The sequence below is a fragment of the Tupaia chinensis genome, unplaced genomic scaffold (assembly GCF_000334495.1).
Source record: "Tupaia chinensis unplaced genomic scaffold, TupChi_1.0 Scaffold144899_1, whole genome shotgun sequence".
In the NCBI taxonomy this organism is placed as follows: domain Eukaryota; kingdom Metazoa; phylum Chordata; class Mammalia; order Scandentia; family Tupaiidae; genus Tupaia; species Tupaia belangeri.
In genome coordinates this window covers 761,097-781,780 of record NW_006204759.1, presented here as the reverse complement: position 1 = coordinate 781,780, position 20,684 = coordinate 761,097, and the positions used below count along the sequence as shown (strand labels likewise).

Here is a 20,684-nt window from a genome sequence, read left to right as displayed (position 1 = left end):
TTAGCTGGTAATGGCTATGTTGCTGGACTCCCATGTAGTCGACCGCGGTTCAAGTCCTGGACCCGGTGGCTTAAATTCATGCCAGGCGCATGTTCGTGCGTGCCCAAGATCCCAAGAGGAGAAGAGAGGAGAAGGGATTGCGGCATGGCCATCCCCCCGGGGGGTGACTTCTCGCTTTCTGTCTGTCTCTCTCTCTCTGTCTGGCGAGTGCACGCACCCTATAGCAAAAACCTCTCCAAAAAAAAAGAAAAGGAAAAGAGGGCCCAGCAGACAGTGTAATGGTTACATTGCTGGACTCCAAAGTAGTCAAACACGGTTTGAGCCCAGGATCCAATGGCTTGAAATTCATACTGGGCACATGAGAGACCCTGAGAGAATGGAAGAGAAGGGATTGCAGCGTGGCCATCCCCCCCTGGGGGGGGGGTAATTTTTTTGCTTTCTGTCTCTACATCTCTGTTTCTCCAGCAAGCACACACACCCTACAGCAAAAATCTCTCTCTCTAAAAAAAAAAAAAAAGGATCAGCAGGTGGTGTGGTGGTTAGGGAGCTGGACACTCCCCAAGGCCGACCACGGTTCGAATCCTGGACCTAGTGGCTTGCTTTCTTACTTTCTCTCTCTCTTTCTGTCTCTCTCTGGTCAAATTTTTTAAAAAAGGAATGAATGAATAAATAAAATAAAAAATTCTTCTTTAAAAAAAAGAAAGAAAGAAAAGGGGAAGAAATCAGAATAACTTTTATTTTCCCTCAATAAGTGGTTGATGTGAAAACTATAACTTGGCCCATCCATGTCACATTTAATGGCAGTGGAACAGATATTGAGCTCAACTAAAGTACTGCAAGGTAACACCCTGGGAAGTCATATTCTAGGACAGCTTTATTGTTTGAACTTCTTGGACAGAGCTTTGCTGCCCCCCAAACACACACACACACACACACACACACACACACACACACACACACACACACACACACATTCTTTCTCATATACACCCTCAATGCTAGAATTGGGCTAGTTATACTTTAACACTCTATAATCTTTTTGTTTAAAAAACTACTTATTTTATTTATTATTATTATTATTATTATTTTAATTTGCTACAGGGTACATGTGCTCAGGAGGGAGAGAGAGGGAAAGTGGGAAAGCAAGTCACCAGGTCCAGAACTGAAACTGCGGGCAGCCATGTAAAAGTCCAGTGCCCTAACCATCGCCTGTTAGCCCCAGGTGATGAGAGAATGGAAGAGAAGGGATGGCAGCTTTATATTCTAAAGCACTAGAGGTGAGCCTGGCCCTCTATGGATTCAGGTCGGGAAAGATGGCAGGTCTGAAGCCTGACTTTACTGCAGGGATGGTCAAGGGCAGATTTCTTCTCTTTGGTTAATAAGTGATAAGGCATCATAATGATAAAGGCATCATCAGCAAAAAGAATGACTGCACTGAGGAGGCAGAATGGGCAAGGGCTACACCGATTCTAATGTCTCTTGCCTGATGGCTAGCAAGAATAATCCTGATCCAAGCAAAGGTCCTGGAAACCTCTTCGGTTCTATAGTGACTAAAGCCAACAGCCAGAGAACTGCTGCTTCACGGAGGAGAAAAGAAAGGCCTTAATAAATATGTGCACAATACATACGTGCTGAAGGTGTCCATTTCTCCAGTCAGATTGATTCGTTCAATCAAACTTACGTCGACTTTTTCTTTGAGTTTTTCTTCCAGCTGTGAGGAAACGGAAGCAAGTACCACGATTATCTAATATAATTATTATTAAAAACAGCAGTTATTAACATTTACTAACTTTGATGATTCAGGGATAACTCGAGGCACTTTTCACGTATTGACTCGTTTAATTCTCACAACCCCTATTAGGATGATTCTATCACCATCCTCATTTTACAGATGAAAAAACAGAGGAGAAGTCTATTTAAGACAGTAAGTAGTGTGGTCAGGAACCAAACTTCCTGTACCCCTTAGTGCTCTGCTATACTTGTTTCTTACGACACACCAATGGGCTATATTGATTTTTAAAAGTCTCCGATTTTAGGGCCAGCAGGTAGCGTGGTGGGTAAGGCACTGAACTCTCACATGGCCGATCATGGTTTAGACCTGGTGGTTTGGCTTGCTTTCTCAGTCTCCCTCTCTCTTGCTGGTCACATCGAATAATAGTAATAATAATGAATAATAAATAAATAATTAATTTTTAAAAAAAACTTTAATTTTAAGCTGCTCCCTGCCCTATAAACTACAGACTTGCCCACCAACACTGGAAATATGTTTGTTTTTAATGACAGAAAAGGAGGAGTTTTTTTTTTTTTTTTTTTTTTTTTTTTTAAGAATTATTTATTTAATTTTGTGTTATAATTATTTTTAAAATTTGCTATGGGGCACATGTGCTCACAAGAGAGAGAGAGAAACAGAGGGAGAGTGAAAAACTAAGCTGCCAGTCTGGGACTCAAACCACGGTTGGCCATGTGGAAGTCCAGAGCCTTAACCATCGTACCACCTGCTGGTCCTAAGAGAGATATTTATTTTTAAGAATTATTCATTACTATTATTATTATTATCACTATTATTTTTAATTTGCTATAGGGCATGTGCACTCATTGCAGGGGGGTTTGTGAGAAAGCAAGCCACTAGGTCCAGGACCCAAACTGCAGTTAGCCATGTCGGGGCCCAATACCTTAACTACCATGCCACCTGCTGGACCCTATTTTTTTTTTTTTTAAGAGAGATTTTTGCTATAGGGCATGTGCGCTTGCCGGAGAGACAGAGAGACAGAAAGCGAGAAACCATCCGCCTCGGGGGAATGGCCACACTGCCCTTCTCTTCCATTCTCCTCTCAAGATCTTGGGCACACCCGCACACGTGCCCAGCATGATTAAGCCACCAGGTCCAGGACTTGAACTGCAGTCAACTATGTGAGAGTCCTGTGACATAGCCATTACGCCAATTGCTGGTCCCTGCTGGTCCTTTTAACAGTCTTGCCATGTGATGATTTTCTTGCCTGGGTCTCCCAGTTAGCTAGGACCACAGGAAGCACGCCAAGGTGCTTGGCCTGTTTAAGTTGGGCTGGGAACCAAACCTGGTCTTCCTGGGCAGCCAAGGCCACCACTCAGCAGCACCCTCCCGCTTGTGCCACTGCAGTTGGGCAAACACTGGAAATGTTTGGTGGTGAGTGGTGGTAAAATCAGTTAAAATCTCCAGTGTGGGCTATTATGGGCCCAGTATCTTTTTAATTTTTTTTTTGGAGAGGTTTTTTTGCTATAGGGCACGTGCACTTGCCAGACAGAGAGAGACATAGAGACAGAAAGCGAGAAATTACCCCCCAGGGGGGATGGTCACACCGCAATCCCTTCTCCTCCATTCTCCTCTCGGGATCTTGGGCACGCACACACACGCGCCCGGCGTGAGTTTTAAGCCACCGGGTCCGGGACGCAAATCATGGTCGACTATGTGGGAGTCCAGCGACATAGCCACTACGCTAACTGCTGGTTCCCAGGCCCAGTATCTTGATAAGGTGTTAGGGATATAGTGTAAACAAAAGTAATGGTTCTGCCTTTATTAGCCTATGGCCTGGGACAGAACACTCAACATCCTCCGAGAGCCTCAAAGAAAATACAGCTGACCAGGGACTGATTAATCTAGCACTCCTAAACCTACAACACAAACTGTAAGAGTAATGCTTTGTCTTTCATTTAAAAATTCTCAGGACTGGCAGGTGGCATGGTGGTTAAGAGCACTGGAATCCTACATGGCTAACCATGGTTCGAGTCCTGGACCTGGAGGCTTGCTTTCTCACTTTCTCTCTCTCTCTCTCTCTCTCACTGTCCCTCTCTGGTCAAATTAAAAATAAATAAATAAATGAGGTTAAATAAAAAATAATTCTTTCTTTAAAAAGAAAATTCTCTTAGGGTATGTAAATTAGTGTCAACCTTTTAGAAGGCGACTTAATTAAAAAGCAAATAATTTAAATATACAAATGTTTTAATCCAGTAATTTTACATCTAGAGATGCAGTTCAATGAAGTAATGAGAACAATGTACACATAGATGTTAAGTATTCTCTGCAGCACTTGTTAATTCTTCCTAAAAGCCTATTTTATGTGAGGCTGTGTAACTGAATAAGGGGGTTGATCAGTAATGAAAGAGGTAAGAACCTGTTCTCACAGGCTCATATTCTAGTGTTGTTTTATTATTAGTGAGAAACTGGAAACAATAAAGGATTGGTGAAATAACTTAAGACACAGGCTTAGAATGCTTAACTCTTCAGCGACCCCTTCCTGTTACACCGAAAATAAAATCTAAACTTCTAACCATGATTTGCGTCCTGTTCAGCCGCCTGCTCCCTTCCACCTTGCCTGCTAGGCTGTAGTTACTCCTGCTTCTTAAGTTTCTGGGACATACCAGGGACCTTCTCCCTCGGGAACTTCATACTTCACACTTCCTATGCCTTCTCCCTGAAACGCTCCCTGCTGGGTATTAACCAGCTCCCTTGGTCTGCCACATCCCTACTCTCAATGGGCGAGCTCCTCACTTGGCAGTCGCCTTCCCAACCCTGAAGTCCCTGCTTTGGTATCACCTCCTCTCACCTTGAGATACTTAATGACGTTTGCAAAGAACCTATTTCCAAATAAGATAACATTATAGGAATGGAGGAGGAAGGCCTAGGACTTTGGGGGGGGGGGGGGGGGGGGGAGTGCAATGCAACCCACTATAGCTCCAGAGTCCTTCTGAGATGACACTAACAGTTTTTTATGCTCTTCTTGCTTTTGAATGTTTTAGGGTCATCTTACACGTATCCTGCCCCAGACCTGGAATTAGTAATTTCTCTAGAAATCTTTGGTTCCTTTTAGTGGAAGGTGATATTTAGAGATCACAATATAGATGCTAAGGATATATATTTTTTCTTTTTTGGGGGAGAGGTTTTTGCTATAGGGCGTGTGTGCTCACCAGAAGGACAGAGAGAGACAGAGAGACAGAAAGCGAGAAATCACCCCCCGGGGGGATGGCCATGGCACTATCCCTTCTACTCCATTCTCCTCTCAGGATCTTGGGCACACATGCACATGCACCCGGTGTGAGTTTAAGCCACCAGGTCCGGGACTCGAACCGGTGTCAACTAAATGGGAGACCAGCAACATAGCCATTATGCTAACTGCTGGTCCCAAGGTTATATTTATTTTAAAATCAGTAAAAACAGGAACCAGCAGATGGTGTAGTGGTTATGTCACTGGACTCCTACATGGCTGACTATGGTTCAAGTCCCAGACCTGGTCACTTGAAAATCACGCCTGGCATGTGTGTATGTATGCCCAAGACCCTGGGAGCAGAATGGAGGAGAAGGGATTGTGATGTGGCCATCCTCTTGGGGAGTGATTTTCCATTTTCCCTCTCAGTCTTTCTGTCTCTCTTTCTCGGGTAAGTGTACTCGCCCTATGGCAAAACCTCTTTCAAAAAATCAGTAAAAGCAATTTTCTTTTATTTTTTTTGGAGTTTTTCTTTTCTTTTTTTAAAAGATTTTTTGCTATAGGGCTCATGCGCTCACTAGAAAAAAGAGAGACAGAAAGTGAGACATCACCCCCCAGGAGGGATGGCCATGCCACAATCCCTTCTCCTCTATTCTCCTCTCAGGATTTTGGGTGTGTGCGCACACACACACACACCTTGGACATGCATGTACATATATCCGGCCTGAGTTTCAAGCTTCTAGGTCCGAGACTCAAATCATGGTCATCCACATGGGAGTCCAGTGCCTTAACCACTGTGCCAGCTGCTGGCTCTAGTAAAAACAATTAAAATTCTTTTTTCTTATTCATTCGTTTATTTATTTATTTATTTTGGAGAGGTTTTTGCTACAGGGTGCATGCGCTCACCAGAAAGACAAGAGAGAGACAGAGAGTCAGAAAGCAAGAAGTTATTCCTCAGGAGGGATAGCCACGACACAATCCCTCTTCCTCCTTTCTCCTCTCGGTATCTTGGGCACGCACGCACACACACCTGGTATGAGTTTAAGCCACTGGGTCTGGGACTCAAACCGTGGTTGACTACATGGGGCCCAGCGACATAGCCATTACACAGACTGCTGGTCCCCGGTCACTTATTTTTTAATTTGACCAGAAAGAGATACAGAGAGATAGAGAGAGAAAGAAAGTGAAAAAGTAAGCCACCAGGTCTGGGAATTGAACCATGTGGAAGTGTCCAGTGCCTTAATCACCATGCTACTTGCCGGTCCCCATGTAAAAACAATTTTCATTAAATAAAATAAAAATTGGCTACATGAATTATGAGTCATCAAAATGGCTTCCAATCTACCAACACTTTCAGAATTTCTAAGACTCTGATCTAGAAAAATGATGCTATATTCAGAAAAATGTGCTTTGTAAAATAATTTATAAAAGTAAAAATGTGATACAGCATAAAAATTTTAAGTGACAGTGTACTCTGGATGGAAAATCTCATTTTGTATGCTGTAATGATGTACAGTGAATGAACGTAAACAAATAAATTTAAAGAAAAAAATTTTTAAGTGATACTGTTAAAATAATTTATGGTACAGTTCCTTAACAGAATATTATACAGTTATAAACAATGATAGTAAAAACAGTTTTGAAACAGGAGAAATATTAATGACACTAACAAATGGTATGACATTAACAACAATAAAAGGAGATAAAAATAAATTAACATTAAAACATATAAAACTAGGTTTATGAAAAACAATGGAAAGACAATACTCCAAATTGCTAATGATTATTTGAGGGTAGTAAGGTTAAGATTGATTCTTTTCATTGTTTTTTTTGGGGGGAGGTGTATTTGTGTGTGTGTGTGTGTGTGCGCGTGCTAGAATTAGTTTACTTTTAAAATACTACCTTTATATGTGTGCATGTTTTTCTCTCTCTGTACATATATATAATAGTTAGTATTTCTCCATCAAAGAATCTGGGACCCATGCCTTAGAGGTTCTCACAGATACTGCTGTCCTGCCTGGGGTGAAATGGATTACTATTTCTGGCTCCAAGGCCACACCTTTATAGATCATTAACTGTAACTTGGTGTGACCATGTCCCTGAGCAGAGCATGCTACTGCCTCTGGTCTCTGGCTGGCCTTCTCTCAACTGTGGAGTCTTTGTGGGGATGCTGCTTATTTGGCCTTCTGTGTTCACGGCCTGGATCCCAGAAGCTCCAAGTTGTCCTGGATCAACAATCATTTATGACTTCCTATGATCTAGACATGTGTAAATAATAAACACGAAGAGGGTGGAAAAGCAGAACCTTCCCCAATTATTTTCTTTATCTTGGCCTTAGGTGAATCCCAGACTGAATATGAAAAGGAACATCTAATCCCACGTCTAAGGCCGAATGGAAAGTTATTCTGGGTCTTCCTTCTGCTAAATCTGTTTGCTGAACTACTGCCACTTGAGGGGCTCCAGGAGAGGCATCACCCTTTCCTGCTTCCCAGTTCCTGAACGTCAGCATCCCAAACAATAGTTATTTATTTAGGCGGACTGAGAACGCTATGTAAGTTTTAGGAGACACATAAAAAAGCCCAGCAGGTTTTGCTTTACTCAGTAACACTTCTGAGAAAGGAATAACTGGTTGTGACTCATGACCACCAAAAGCTGGGTCCTAGGACTGCTAAGTTAGTCACTATGCCTCTCTTCTGGGAGACAGTGCTACTGACCTACTTTCAGGAGGTCATGCCCTTTGCACAGCTCACACACTCTGAAGAGGAGACCAGTCATCCTCTCTTGCCTTTCAACAAGGGCCTTCTGTAGGTTGGCCGTCTGGGTAGGCTTCTGCCTGGATAGTGCGCTTTCCTGTGGGAGGCCCTCTGGCCTGCTCGAAGCTGTATGTGACCTTGTTAGGGCTCATCCTTGCTCCCCGAGCTGTGCAGCCCACGGGCTCAGGAAGGGATGGGATGGGCGGCCAAAACCGCTCACCTGCTGGGTGGTGGCCAGACAGTACTCGGCTGTGCTCAGGATGCTGCAGATGAGGCAGAGCTCCTCCAGGGTAAATTTGGCCACCTCTGAGCCTTCTTTTTCCTTGAGGAGGCTGCTGATGGTCAGCCCTCCACTGCTGGTCGTGGTTCTGAGGAAAGAGGACAACAACTAGTCAGGTTGGAACTTCCAATTTGCTTCCTGAACTGCAAACTGCATATTGTAAGACAAAGGAAAGGGGAAAGGAAAGGCTGGATGTGGCCCAATAAATCCACATACAATGAGTCCTTTTCCTACTGACCTCACCTTGACTATCATCTGTTTAGACTCTCTCACCATCAGGAATAGGAAGACACGGTTGAGAGTCAGCCAGCAACCAGTCACATTAACTGTGGAGAGCTGATACTCAAGAGAAGGCTGCTGAGCGACCTCTTGCTTTAGCTTGGAATTTCCTGGTATGTAGAACTCATTTTGGATCAGCTGTAGCACAAAAGTTCGTTCTCCCCTTGTTTCTATTAGTTAAGAAAATTCTGCACGGAAACGTATCTGTAGGGCTGAGGAGTAGGTAGAGGAATGCTAAGATTCAGTTCCCGCCCAAAGCCCTCAACGCCTCAGAGCCCAAAGAGCAACTCGATTCCTCTCGACTGTAGTTGTCTGCGGGCAGCCCTTCCTCCACAGCTCTCGCTCCTGGCGAGTTCTCAGGCAGTAACAACTACCCACTAGGGTTTGGATGTTTCAGAGTTCTCTCTGAGCTCCTTTCTCCTGGTCCCCATTTCTGTGAAGTCTCTCTACTAACAAGATCCTGAGCTGAGCACCATCATTTGTTTCCTGTTGGGACACCAATACCCATGGGAAAATGTTCACAGGGTAGGTATTACGTGAAAGCACCAGGGTAGGTAAAACGGTAAATGGGCCAGCTGGTCGCATGGTGCCTAAGGTGGCAGGATCCACATGGCCAACTACAGTTCAAGTCCCAGACCCGAAAGCTTGAGAAACGTGCTGAGTGCACGTACACCCAAAATCTCCAAAGGAAGGAGAAATAGAGAAGGGATTATAGCATGGCCATGCCCCCTGAGGAGTGCTTTCTCACTCTCTTTGAAGAGCGCATGTGCCCTCTGGCAAGTTGAAAGGGAAAAAGAAGACAAAAATTATATGTAGTATAACCCTAATTCTATTAAATAAACAAAAGCACACAAATCACACACATTATGTATGTATGAATAAAGAACAGAAAAATCTATACCCAGAAATTAATTAAGTTGGGGGCAGCGGGCAGTGTGGTGGTAAAGGCACTAGACTCCCACATGGCTGACGATGCTTTGAGTTCTAGACCTGGCAGCTTGAAAATTATGCCAGGCACTGTGTGTTGATGCCTAAAATACCAGGAGGAGAATGGAGGAGACCCTCTCACCATCTCTCTGGCAAGCACACATGTCCTAAGGCAAACAACTTAAAAAAAAAATTAAATGAGCTTTCTCTGGGTAGTAAGGCTATAGGTGATTCTTATGTTCTTCTTTATGCTTTTCTGTGTTTTTTAACCGATGACAAACTTGTATTATTATTATAATCAAGACAAATGTTATTAAAATTTAAAAATAATTTTTATCATAGTCAAAAAGTTCTCATTTGTAAAACACATCTGTTAACTACACAGTGTACTGGGACCAGCAGTTAGTATAATGGTTATGTCACTAGACTCCATGTGGTCGACCATGGTTAGAGTCCCAGACCCGGAGGCTTAAACTCACACCAGGTGCGTGCGTGTGCGCCCAATATCCCGAGAGGAGAATGGAGGAGAAGTCATTGCGGCGTGGCCATTCCCTCGCTTTCTGTCTCTCTCTCTCTCTTTCTGATGAGTGCACGCACCCTATAACAAAAACAAACAAACAAAAAAACCTACTACATAGAGTACATGTAAGTCTTTATTTTCTTTCCTCCAAATAATGTAAAGCTCCCATATTTTATAAATTTTAGTGACAATGAAAGTTACTAATTCCAGAACTATTAAATGTAGCCATTAGGGACCAGCAGTTAGCGTAATGGGTATGTCGCAGAACTCCCATGTAGTTGACTGCAGTTCAAGTCCCAGACCCGGTGGCTTAAACTCGCGCCAGGCACATGTGTGTGCGTGCCCAAGATCCCGAGAGGAGAATGGAGGAGAAGGGATTATAGCCTGGCCATCCCCCCGGGGGGTGATTTCTCACTTTCTGTCTCTCTGTCTCTCTCTTTCTGGCGAGTGTACGCACCCTATAGCAAAAACCTCTCCAAAAAAAAATGTAGCCATGAGGATGTGTAAATACTACATTCAGAAGCAGTGGCTTAGGTCATAATCTAGTACAGTTGAAATTACTATATAATCAAAACATCTCTATAACTCTAAATCTCAAATGATCTATTCATTTCATGTAATAAGCAATATAACAATATTCTAATGCCCAGGGCAATACAGCAGAACTCTGTAATTAGGAGCTGTGTGATGCAAACCCTGCCCCCCAAGTCCCAACACATCATTAAACATTAGCTCTGTCTAGCACAGTAAGATGCACAGACCATAACAGACTCTGGAGCCCAATCAGACCGAGAGAACAGCAGAGTTATGCCTCTCATCCGACTATCCCTCCGGGGTATAATCTCACTGAACGAGGCTTGAATGAAATGCCTGTAGTGTTTCATAGTTATCTCCACTATCGCTTTAATTCTCCCCCAAGTACTTAACAGTTGCTTCCATGTAAATTAAATACATTACAACTGGACCGATTCCCCCAGGTCACCGTGGTTAAGACCTATACTGTGGCCAGTATGGGCATTTCCTCTTAATGGTCGTGATCGACTGTGGAATGTTATCAGACAGGAAAACGTCAGACCCTTGGGAACTCAGTGAGAGCGTTTTCCTCCTTGATACTCTTCGTCATGCAGTAAACAACTTCAGAGTGAATTTCCTGAAAGATTCCCATATTTAGGTATATGCAGAATCTTACTTCACAGCTCAGACCATGACTAGGACTTACTTGGGCAGGTTGCCAGAGAGGATTTTCCAGGCGTATTCACGGAGGTACTTCTGGAATATGGTGGTCAGGGCGATCATCGGCTCCCCAGTGCTGAGCTGAGAACACTGCACCATGCACTTCTTGTAGTACACAAAGAGGTCGGCACAGCTGGGGAGCACGGCACCCCCTTCATCAGTGTTGGGCTTTGGCGGTCCCTGGGCTTTGAAATCAGCCACAAACCGATCTATCAGCTCTCCAAGGTTTCTAGGAGGAAGAACACCTAACACATTACTTTTACTTTAGGAAACATAAAGCAAATGGGCTTGTTTGTATCATTTATATAGATTACCTCCACAAGTAATCGTGTCTAATACTTTTTTTTCTGCCATAGGGTGCATATACTTGCCAGTGAGACAGAGAGACAGTGAGAAGGAAAGTGAGAAATCACATCACCACCATTCCCCCCACCCCCCAGGAAGGCCACGCCACAAGCCCTTCTCTGCCATTCTCCTCTTGGGATTTTGGGGCACACATGCACATGTGCCCTGTCTGATTTTTAAGCTGCTGGGTTCAGGACTCAGACCACTGTTGACCACTGGGAGTCCAGCACCCTAACCAATATGCCACCTACTGGCCCTCTAATACTTTCTAAACTTAAAATTGGATTCATTTTTATCAATATCATCATCCACAGCCACCATCACTCCTATAATACCAGCAACAAAAAAACCTGGCATCTGTGGGCTTCTTACATTTTCACATGATCATGTATCTCACGATCAGACTTTACCCCACACTCCTGTTAGGGAGACAGCGTATTGCTGGCCGCTCTAAATGATGAGAAGATTATGGCCCAGAACACTGTCATACGATTTAGTGGCAGAGCTGAGCCTAGAATCTACCATCTAAGTACACTCATCCTGTTACCATATTAGTGCCATTCCCCCGTCTACAAATGACGTATAATGACGGGGATCCGATTTCAGAGCCATGACATACCAGGCATAATGTCAGTGTTTCGTGAGCATCAGCTCCTTAACCCTTCCTACTCTTCACAGTAACTTGATAAAGTAAGTACTATTACTATCCTCACTGTCCATATAGCTACATACAGGAAAGTCAAAGTACGCTGGCCAACGTCATAGAACCAGAACGTGGAGGAGCCAGGATTCAAAACCAAGCAGCCTGGCTCCAAGCCTCATGCTTTTTAACCCCTTTGATTTCCTTGAATGCATGTCAGCAAATATTTAGACATCATGAATCTACCGACTGTCAAAGAGAGAGATGCCTAAACAAAGACAAACTCTAAAATAAATCACGCTTTCTTTCTTCTTATTGTATTTTTTTCTTAAAACTTTCAGAATCAAAGATTCTGATTTAAAAGAAAAAAAAAATCTTGGAAGAAGAGAGGGCACCAGCAGCTCCAGGTCTGCCCTAGGTCACACTGGGGATATGGCGGCAATTTCTCCCCCATTTCTCATCCAAACATCCCTGAACTTGCCCCAGTCTTACTGAGACATCATTAGTTAAAACCCAGTGGGGCTGTAATCATTGTTCTCCGCACAGTTGTGCTGCTGTGTGAAAAATGGGAGGGGTCCCCACCACTCTTGACATTTTGCATCTTTTTAGCTGCAGGATTCCAGCTGTGTTTTAAAAACCTATTTATATAATAGTCAGGAAGAAAAAGACAAAAACCACACACAGCATCAATTAGCAGGAATAGGAGAAAATTGACATTTTACTCAAGAGCTTTTGTGAGCGAGAGTTTATTATAACCAGATGTGGCCCCTCTGCCCTCGAAGAGCTGCAGGCCTAGACTCAGTCTTTGTCTGTGGAGATAGCCAGAGAGCAGGGGAAGAACTTGGAAAAGCTGCTGGGCCAGCTCCATGGGCACCCCACCCCCTTCACAACCTCCTCTCACCCCACTTTTCCATCTCATCTCCCACCTCTTCTCAGTGGCTGGCCCTCTGTTCCTGCTAGTCCCTTCTACACAGCTCCCTCGGTTCCCCCCTCGGCTCCCTCCTGGTCTGGGCCTCTGCTGTGCCCGCCCCTGGCTCAGAGGGCCTCTCGCTGCTTCTCTTACCCTTCAAGCTCAGCTCAGGTCTCCCCTCCACACACAACTCCTACTCACACTACTCTCTCTCAGTTGAAACTTCTACCATCTGTCACTTACTAGCACTTGATTCTTTTTAAAGTTTATTTTATCTCTTCCAGGAGACAGTGAGAGAGACAGGCACCCCCAAAAGGCTCTTCACATAGTGATCTACCCCCGTCTCAGCCAGCCCCAGACCACAGGCACTCAGGCCCAGCACACAGAGAACACCAATGCCGGAAGCAAACCCAGGACCGCCTCAGGTGGGTCCAGATCACAGTGTTGCGTCACTGTGGTTCCGCTGTGGGCTCACACATTTCAAAATATGCATATAACACACACACTCACACATGCCCAGCCGCAATGGCACATAGGTAGAGCCACTCTTGAGAAGCTGGAGGCTGTTTAGGAGGCCTGGATTCAGTTTCTGGATCAACCTGAGCACACCAGGCATAGCTGCACACCCCTGTAATCCTAGCTAGGTAGGAGCCAGGAGGATGGTGACAGACCTTGGCCCCAAAATACTTACCTCTCCCTTTCTCTCTCTCCCTCTCATGAAGGAGTAAAAAAAGACATCTAAACATACACACACACATTTTAATGAGAGAGTACAGGAGGAGGAAAAGAGAGAGGTATTTTTAGCAGTCTCATTGAGGTCCTTCTGTCCCAGCCTCCTGGTGCAAGGATATGCCACCACACCCAGCCTATTTAGGTTAGGCCGGGACAGAACCCCAGCTTCCCCTGCCACCACCCGGGGCACCTCCCACTTGCACCACTATGGCTGGACCTAACACTTGATTTTTTTTTAAGAATTATTTTATTTAACTTTATTTATCCATCTATTTATTTTAATTTGACCAGAGCGTAATAGTGTGTGTGAGAGAGAGAGAGAGTGAGAAAGCAAGCCACCAAGTCTGGGACTCAAACCATGGCCAGCCATGTGGGAGTCCAGTGTCCTTAACCACCATGCTATCTGCTGGTCCCTTGATTTTTTTTTTTTTTTTTAACATGTCACTAAACAATATAAGGACATTCAATATTCAAGAAACTCGTCAACCTTCTCCTACTCTAGGCCCACAGCAGGCAATGCTAATCAACGACTCTCCACTGATCTGTGGTGTAATTCCAGAATCCTTCTGGAGACAGCACTGTGGCCAGTTACCTCTAATGAGCTGAAGTTGGTAGAAAGGGTGAAGGCTGCTTGCTCGGTAGTAACAGAATCTTCTGTTTCATTTTGTGATCTGAAGCTTCCCAAGAGCAGGGATATTGTTTATGCTACTTCTGCTCTCCCCTGCCACTCCTCCTGGGGGTGGGAGGGGGGGTAAGCTTCACGGTGTGGCCTACAGACAGCTGATCAACCTCCACACTTGTTCCTAAGGGATGGGACTGGAGGGCTGGAGGTAGAGATGGGATGGGGCTGGTGCAGTGGAGGGCAACAGGGAACAGGAGGCAGAAAACTCCACTTGAGTCTTCTTACGCGAGAATCTCATCTCCGAATTGATAGCGCCAACCAAAACAGGCACCAGAGCTCTGAAGAGCTTTTACATTCCTCTCTCTTCTATTCTCCTAGCAGCTGGATTCTCACTCACCTACTTCCTGTCTCAGAGCCAACCTGAGGAGTAATACTAAAAATTAATTATGAACATAATGATTTTTAATCATAACCATAATAATCAATTAACTATAATGATTATTATTATAATTATAGTAATACTATAAATACATTTTCTTTACACAAAGAACACAAAGAAAATTTCCACTCGAAAATACTCCGAAGGTTTGTATTTTGCAGAATGAATACTAAGTTGCTTTTGACATCCTTACCTAATGTGGGAAGAAATGAACCAGTCGCAGAAATCTACCCTGCATCAGGACGCTTCAGGGCTACTTAAGACATTAGAAAAAGAGCAGTCAGGGCCAGCAAATAGTGTGGAGGTTAAGGTGGCTGGATTCCACGTGGCCGACTGTGATTAGAATCCTGGACCCATCGGCTTGAAAAACGTGCCAAGTGTGCATGTGAATGTGCCCGAAATCCCAGGAGGAGAATGGAAGAGAAGGGATTGGACCCTGACAGGGTGTGTTCTCATTTTCCCTCTCTTTTTCTCTGTCTACTCTGAAGAAAGAACAAAACAAAAAGAATAGTCAATTTCCCAAAACAGAAACAGTAAGAGTTAACCCAACGAGAATGGGTAAGGCTAATTAGTTTTTTGTTGATTTATTTATTTATATTTGTTGTTATCACTTATTTTTTAAATTTGACCAGACAGAGAGAGAGAAAGATAAAGAGAACGTGAGAAAGCAAGTCACCAGGTCTGGGACTCGAACTGCAGTCTGCCATGTGGGAGTCCAGCACCTTCACCACCATGCCACCACCACCACCCAATGGCTCATTAGTTTTGAAGAGATAATCCAATCTAGTCAAATACCCATTATTGCCATGTGAAAAGCTACACTGGCAATAAGTATGAGACATGAATGAATTTAAGTTTCAAAAGGAGAGGACAGAGTCAGCTCCACAGAGCAGCTGTTAAGGGAGCTGGATCCCATGAAGCCAAATGTAGTTCAAATCCTGGCCCCAGTAGCTTGAAAAACATGCCAAATGTGTGTGCGTATGTGCCCCCAAATCCCAAGGGGATGAAGAAATGGAGGAAAGGGGATCATAGTGTGACAGCACCCAACTGAGGAGCGCTTTCTCCCTCTCCCCCTCCCTCTCCCTCTCTCCTCTCTCTCTCTCTCTGGCAAGTACATGTGCCCTCTGGCAATAAAACAAAACAAGAAACATGGTTACCATTCCTTACAGACACCAAACACTACCACAAGTTTTGGCAAGATCTTGTAGGAATACTGGAGAAAGATGCATAGTGGGGCTGGCAGGTGGTATGGTGGTTAAGGGCACACTGGACTGCCACATGGCCAACCACAGTTCGAGTCCCAGACCTCCTGGTGGCTTGTTCTCTCTCTCTCTCTCTCTCTCTCTCGTGTGTATGGTCTGTCCCACTCTGGTCAAATTAAAATAAATAAAATTAAATAAGACAATTATAAAAAGAATGAGATGCACAGCGTAATGATCTATGGAACAGAATTACAAGAAGGTACCTTTTATATGTTTAAAGCAAGTACAACTGGAAAGGACAAATCCTGACCTAGGTGCACACAATACCTGCCTATTCAACCCTTTTGGGGAGATAGGACCCACAAGCCTGTAATGTCTAGATTTCAAGACAGCAACAAAATGCCAATTTTGCAGTATAGATCAGATGAACAACCTGGTTTAGACAAAGGAAATAACAGGCAACAGTAGGTTGGGGGAATAAAGGCACAGGGTTGTAAGTGAGCACTGCATATGTGTGTGAGGAAAACAGAAGGGGAAGGGGGAGAGGTGTCTGGCTGAGGTAGAAGACACAAACTGAGAAAAGTCTGACTTTTTGTTGGATTAGATGCTCTTCTGTATTACCATAGTGAACTAACCATATCTTTATCTCTTAATGCTAAACATATATATATTTAAATATGCATATGTAATATATATTTAAATATTATACACACACACACATATATATATATATTGGTTTCTTTCTCCCACTAGGCTATAAGCCTATAAACTAGGCAATGTGCAGGGCACATTATAAATACCACTTCATTTAATCCTTACAACAGCCCTGAGAGTTTAAGGCATTATTATCCCCATTTTACAGATGATTAAATTAAGGCTGAAAATATAAAGAACTTGCCAAGGTCACGGAATTTACTGGATCTGAAATCTGAGCTTGGTTCTCTCTGACTCCAAGTTCATCACTACACCTCGTGCTTAGATTTCAAAGCTGTAAAGGCATGACACAGACATGGTATTCCTGTTGTTATTTCTCTCCAGCTTATAGAAATATGTCATGAACGTATGGTTTCTTTTACCCTCTTCCTTGCAGTTTGAGCTCTGCACCCAAAAACTATTTACGCACTTTAGGTTGTCACATAGATATTATTGAAAGTTCCACCGATAAATTAAATGTCCTAGAAGTAAAGACTACTGCAGAGTGGTATCTGTGGAAGGAAAGTTTAAAACAAAAGGAGTTAAAAACCCCATTGCAGACTACGGTTATCCATAGATACCCAAGACCATTTCCTCTGGTGGATCTATAGTCAACATTTATAGAAACAATATTCTAACTGGAAAGTAAAGTAGCAATGGCACTGCCAGAGGAAGACTTAATCAGAAAACACTACCCTGAATTTTGGCAAGAGGTGAGCAAGAGCAAAGCAGCTGAAGATCGCCAGAAAGTTACAGAACTTGTTAATTCAAGGGCCCTGAACCTAACTTACACTTTCCTTGCGCTTTTGTTGAGACTGAGGCTTTGGCTACAATGTGGCCAATGGAGGGGTCTGGCTCAAGCACAGATGGCAGATTTTGTTACATACTGGCAAATGGAGCAAATAGGTAAACATATTGAGGCTATCTGGAATCAAATTTCTCAATTTTATACAAAGTAATTACCAGCATGTCAACAAGAAGGCTAAAATAAACTATGTGGTGTTACAATTGGAGGTATAAGGGGCCAGCAGATGGTGTAGTGGTATGTTACTAGACTCCCACGAGGCTAACCATGGTCCGAGTCCCAGACCCAGTGGCTAGAAACACGCCAGGCACATGTATGTGTGCCCACAATCCTGAGAGGAGAATGGAGGAGAAGGGGTTGCAATGTGGCCATCCCCTCTGGGAGGTGATTTCTTGCTTTATGTCTCCCTGGCTAGTGCACATGCCCTATAGCAAAAATCTCTCAAAAAAAAAAAAAAAAAAAGAAGTTCAGGATCAGCAGTTGGTGTAATGGCTGTTGCTAGACTCCCATGTGGTTGGCTGCAGTTTGAGTCCCGGACCCAGTAGCTTAAACTCACGCTGGGCACGTGTGCGTGTGTGCCCAAGATTCTGAGAGAATGGAGAAGGGACTGAGGCGTGGCCAGACCTCCTGGGGGGTGATTTCCCACTTTCTGTCTCTGTCTGTCTCCCTGTCGTTCGGGAGAGCCCCTGCACCCTATAGCAAAAACCTCGCCAAAAAAAAACAAAAAAAAAAAGAAAAAAATTAAAATGGTTCAGAAAAAAGTATATACATTATGTAAATGTGTATGTGTGTGTGTGTGTGTGTGTGTGTGTGTGTATGTGTGTGTGTGAGAGAGAGGAGAGAGAAAGGAGGGAGAGATAACTATAAATTGAAGAATCTGGGGAACCAGCAGTTAGCGTAATGGCTATGTCACTGGACTCCCATGTAGTCGACCGCGGTTCGCGTCCCGGACCCAGTGGCTTATAACTCACGCCGGGCGCGTGTGTGTGCGTGCCCAAGATCCCGAGAGGAGAATGGAGGAGAAGGGATTGCGGCGTGACCATCCCCTCTGGGGGGTGATTTCTCGCTTTCTGTCTCTATGTCTCTGTCTGTCTGGCGAGCACACGTGCCCTATAGTGAAAACCTCTCAAAAAAAAAAAGGAAGAATCTGAGGTAAAGAATATACAGGAGCTCTACGTACAGGTCTTCCAACTCTTCTGTAAATTTGGAATTCAAAATAACAACAAACAGGTTATCAGAAAAGTCATGACACACTTTTGCGTAGAAAAATATATGACTTTTCCGACAACCCCAAAATTCATTTACACAGAGACTCTGGGCTTACTGAAACCAAACAGGGAGCAGGGAGGTCTATTTTAACAAAAGTGGTGATAGAGAACTCAGGAGAATGGAAAGAAATGGAGTCATCAGAAACTTGCCTGGCAGAGAACACCACGGAGCAGAGTGAAGAAAGTGCCTATGTAGGGCCAGGTGGTGGTGCAACTGGACTGCCAGGGAAAGGGCCCAGATTTCGCACCCAGGGACCTCTCCGAGCACACCGGGACACACACGTATGCCCTTGACCTAAGCTGGCTGCGACCAGGGGTGGATCGTGGTGTGAAGACCCCGTTGGGGGTGCCTGTCACTCTGTGTTTCTATCTCATGGCATGAATGAACAAATGAATGAATAAGAAAGTGCTTATCTAAAGTTCTCTTTTGTAAATGTTCGCCAGAGGAAATTGCTACATATTCCTAAAAGTAGAAGATATACTATCTTCTAGCCAGAACATAAATACAACTTAAGCTGCTTAGAGAATGTAAGGACAGCTTAGTCCAATATTCCTACTTCCTGCCTCCTCCATGGTATCGGTGCTGCAGTCCTTCTACTGATGCTTGGCTTCTGGCTGGGCCAGGTGCTGCTAGAATTTTCTCTGGGCTAATGGGAAGCTGGAGGGGTAAGAAAGTGGTCCCCATGACAGGCCCAACAGAAAGCCAGAAACAGAGATAAGGCCACCCACCGACACAGGAGTCTTGCACAAGGTCACAGAAGGGCAGGGCCAGCGTGGTTCATGAGCACCATCGACTGTGCCAAGGGGCAGTCTGTCATCTGGTGTCATTCTCACCACAAAGCCTGTGAAATGGGCATTGTTAACCTCATTGTAGAGAGAGTAAAAGAAACTTGAAGAGGTTAAGTAACATGCTCCAGGGCCCAGGTTAGTAAGTGCAGAGCTCTGATTCAAATCCAGGTCTGTCAGGAGTCTTTTTTTCTTTCCACTACACTTTGTTGGGTCTCTGTCATCTGGGAGCTTATGAATGGTCTAAGATTTTCCTCCCTGGCAGACTTCTGAGTCAGTGCCCCAGCCAGAGTAGTTATTTGCACAAGATCAGATCCCACCTGAGTTCCTTCCTCAGCCTCAGTAGCCTTTGACTGAAGGGAGGAAGAGCTTAAAAACTCTCTGAAATTACTCTCAAAATAGTGTGTGGGTGTAGTGGGGTTTTCAAAAAGTTCATAGAAAATATATATTATAAAAAACTATGCATGGATTTCAATATTTTTTGCACCAAAATAAACTTGTACTTTAATTCCATTTTTTTCTATGAACTTTTCCTCTTTTTCTTTCTCTTTTATTTAACTGTCAGAAGGCACATGCATGAGTCAGAGAGAGAGAAAGAAAGCACCCCTCAATTGGGAGTGGTCACACTGCAATCCTTTTTCCTCCTCCATTTCTCCATCCCATCAGGATCTGGGATGTACACATACACTGGCATGTCTTTCAAGCTGCTGGGGCTGGGATTCAAACCACAGTTGGCCATGGGGGATTCAGTTCCCAATGCATAGGGCTTAACCACTGTGCTATAGGACCAACCCTCCATGAACTTTCTGAAGAATAGGTGTTTTTTTTTCTTTTTTCTTTTATTTTTTTTGGAGAGGTTTTCGCTATAGGGCGCGTGCACTCACCAGACAGACAGAGACAGACATAGAGACAGAAAGCAAGAAATCACCCCCCACCCAGGGGGGATAGTCACGCCGCAATCCCTTCTCCTCCATTCTCCTCTCAGGATCTTGGGCACGCACACACACGCGCCCGGTGTGAGTTTTAAGCCACCGAGTCCAGGATGCGAACAGCGGTCGACTACGTGGGAGTCCAGTGACATAGCCATTACGCTAACTGCTGGTTCCCACATGTAGATTTCTTTTGACAAGAGGGTCTGTGGCTTTCACTGGATTCTTAAAGAATTAGTGACTTTTAGGGGGAACCAGCAGTTAGCGTAATGGCTATGTTGCTGGACTCCCACGTAGTCGACCGCGGTTCGCGTCCCAGACCCGGTGGTTTAAAACTCACGCCGGGCGCGTGTGCGTGCGTGC

At 44.2% G+C, this 20,684-nt stretch overlaps 1 protein-coding gene across 2 annotated transcripts in view; it reads right to left on the bottom strand.

The window, feature by feature from the left end:
• VPS53 (VPS53 subunit of GARP complex) overlaps positions 1–20,684 on the bottom strand; it is a 173,833-nt gene that overhangs the window by 38,049 nt on the left and 115,100 nt on the right. For both annotated transcript variants that reach the window (XM_014583842.2, XM_006167524.3), the window contains exons 14-16: positions 10,937–11,179; positions 7,932–8,079; positions 1,629–1,711 (exon numbers count right to left, since the gene is read on the bottom strand). In XM_014583842.2, the coding sequence (XP_014439328.1) occupies positions 1,629–1,711; positions 7,932–8,079; positions 10,937–11,179 (474 nt within the window). The remainder of the gene's footprint in view (positions 1–1,628; positions 1,712–7,931; positions 8,080–10,936; positions 11,180–20,684) is intronic.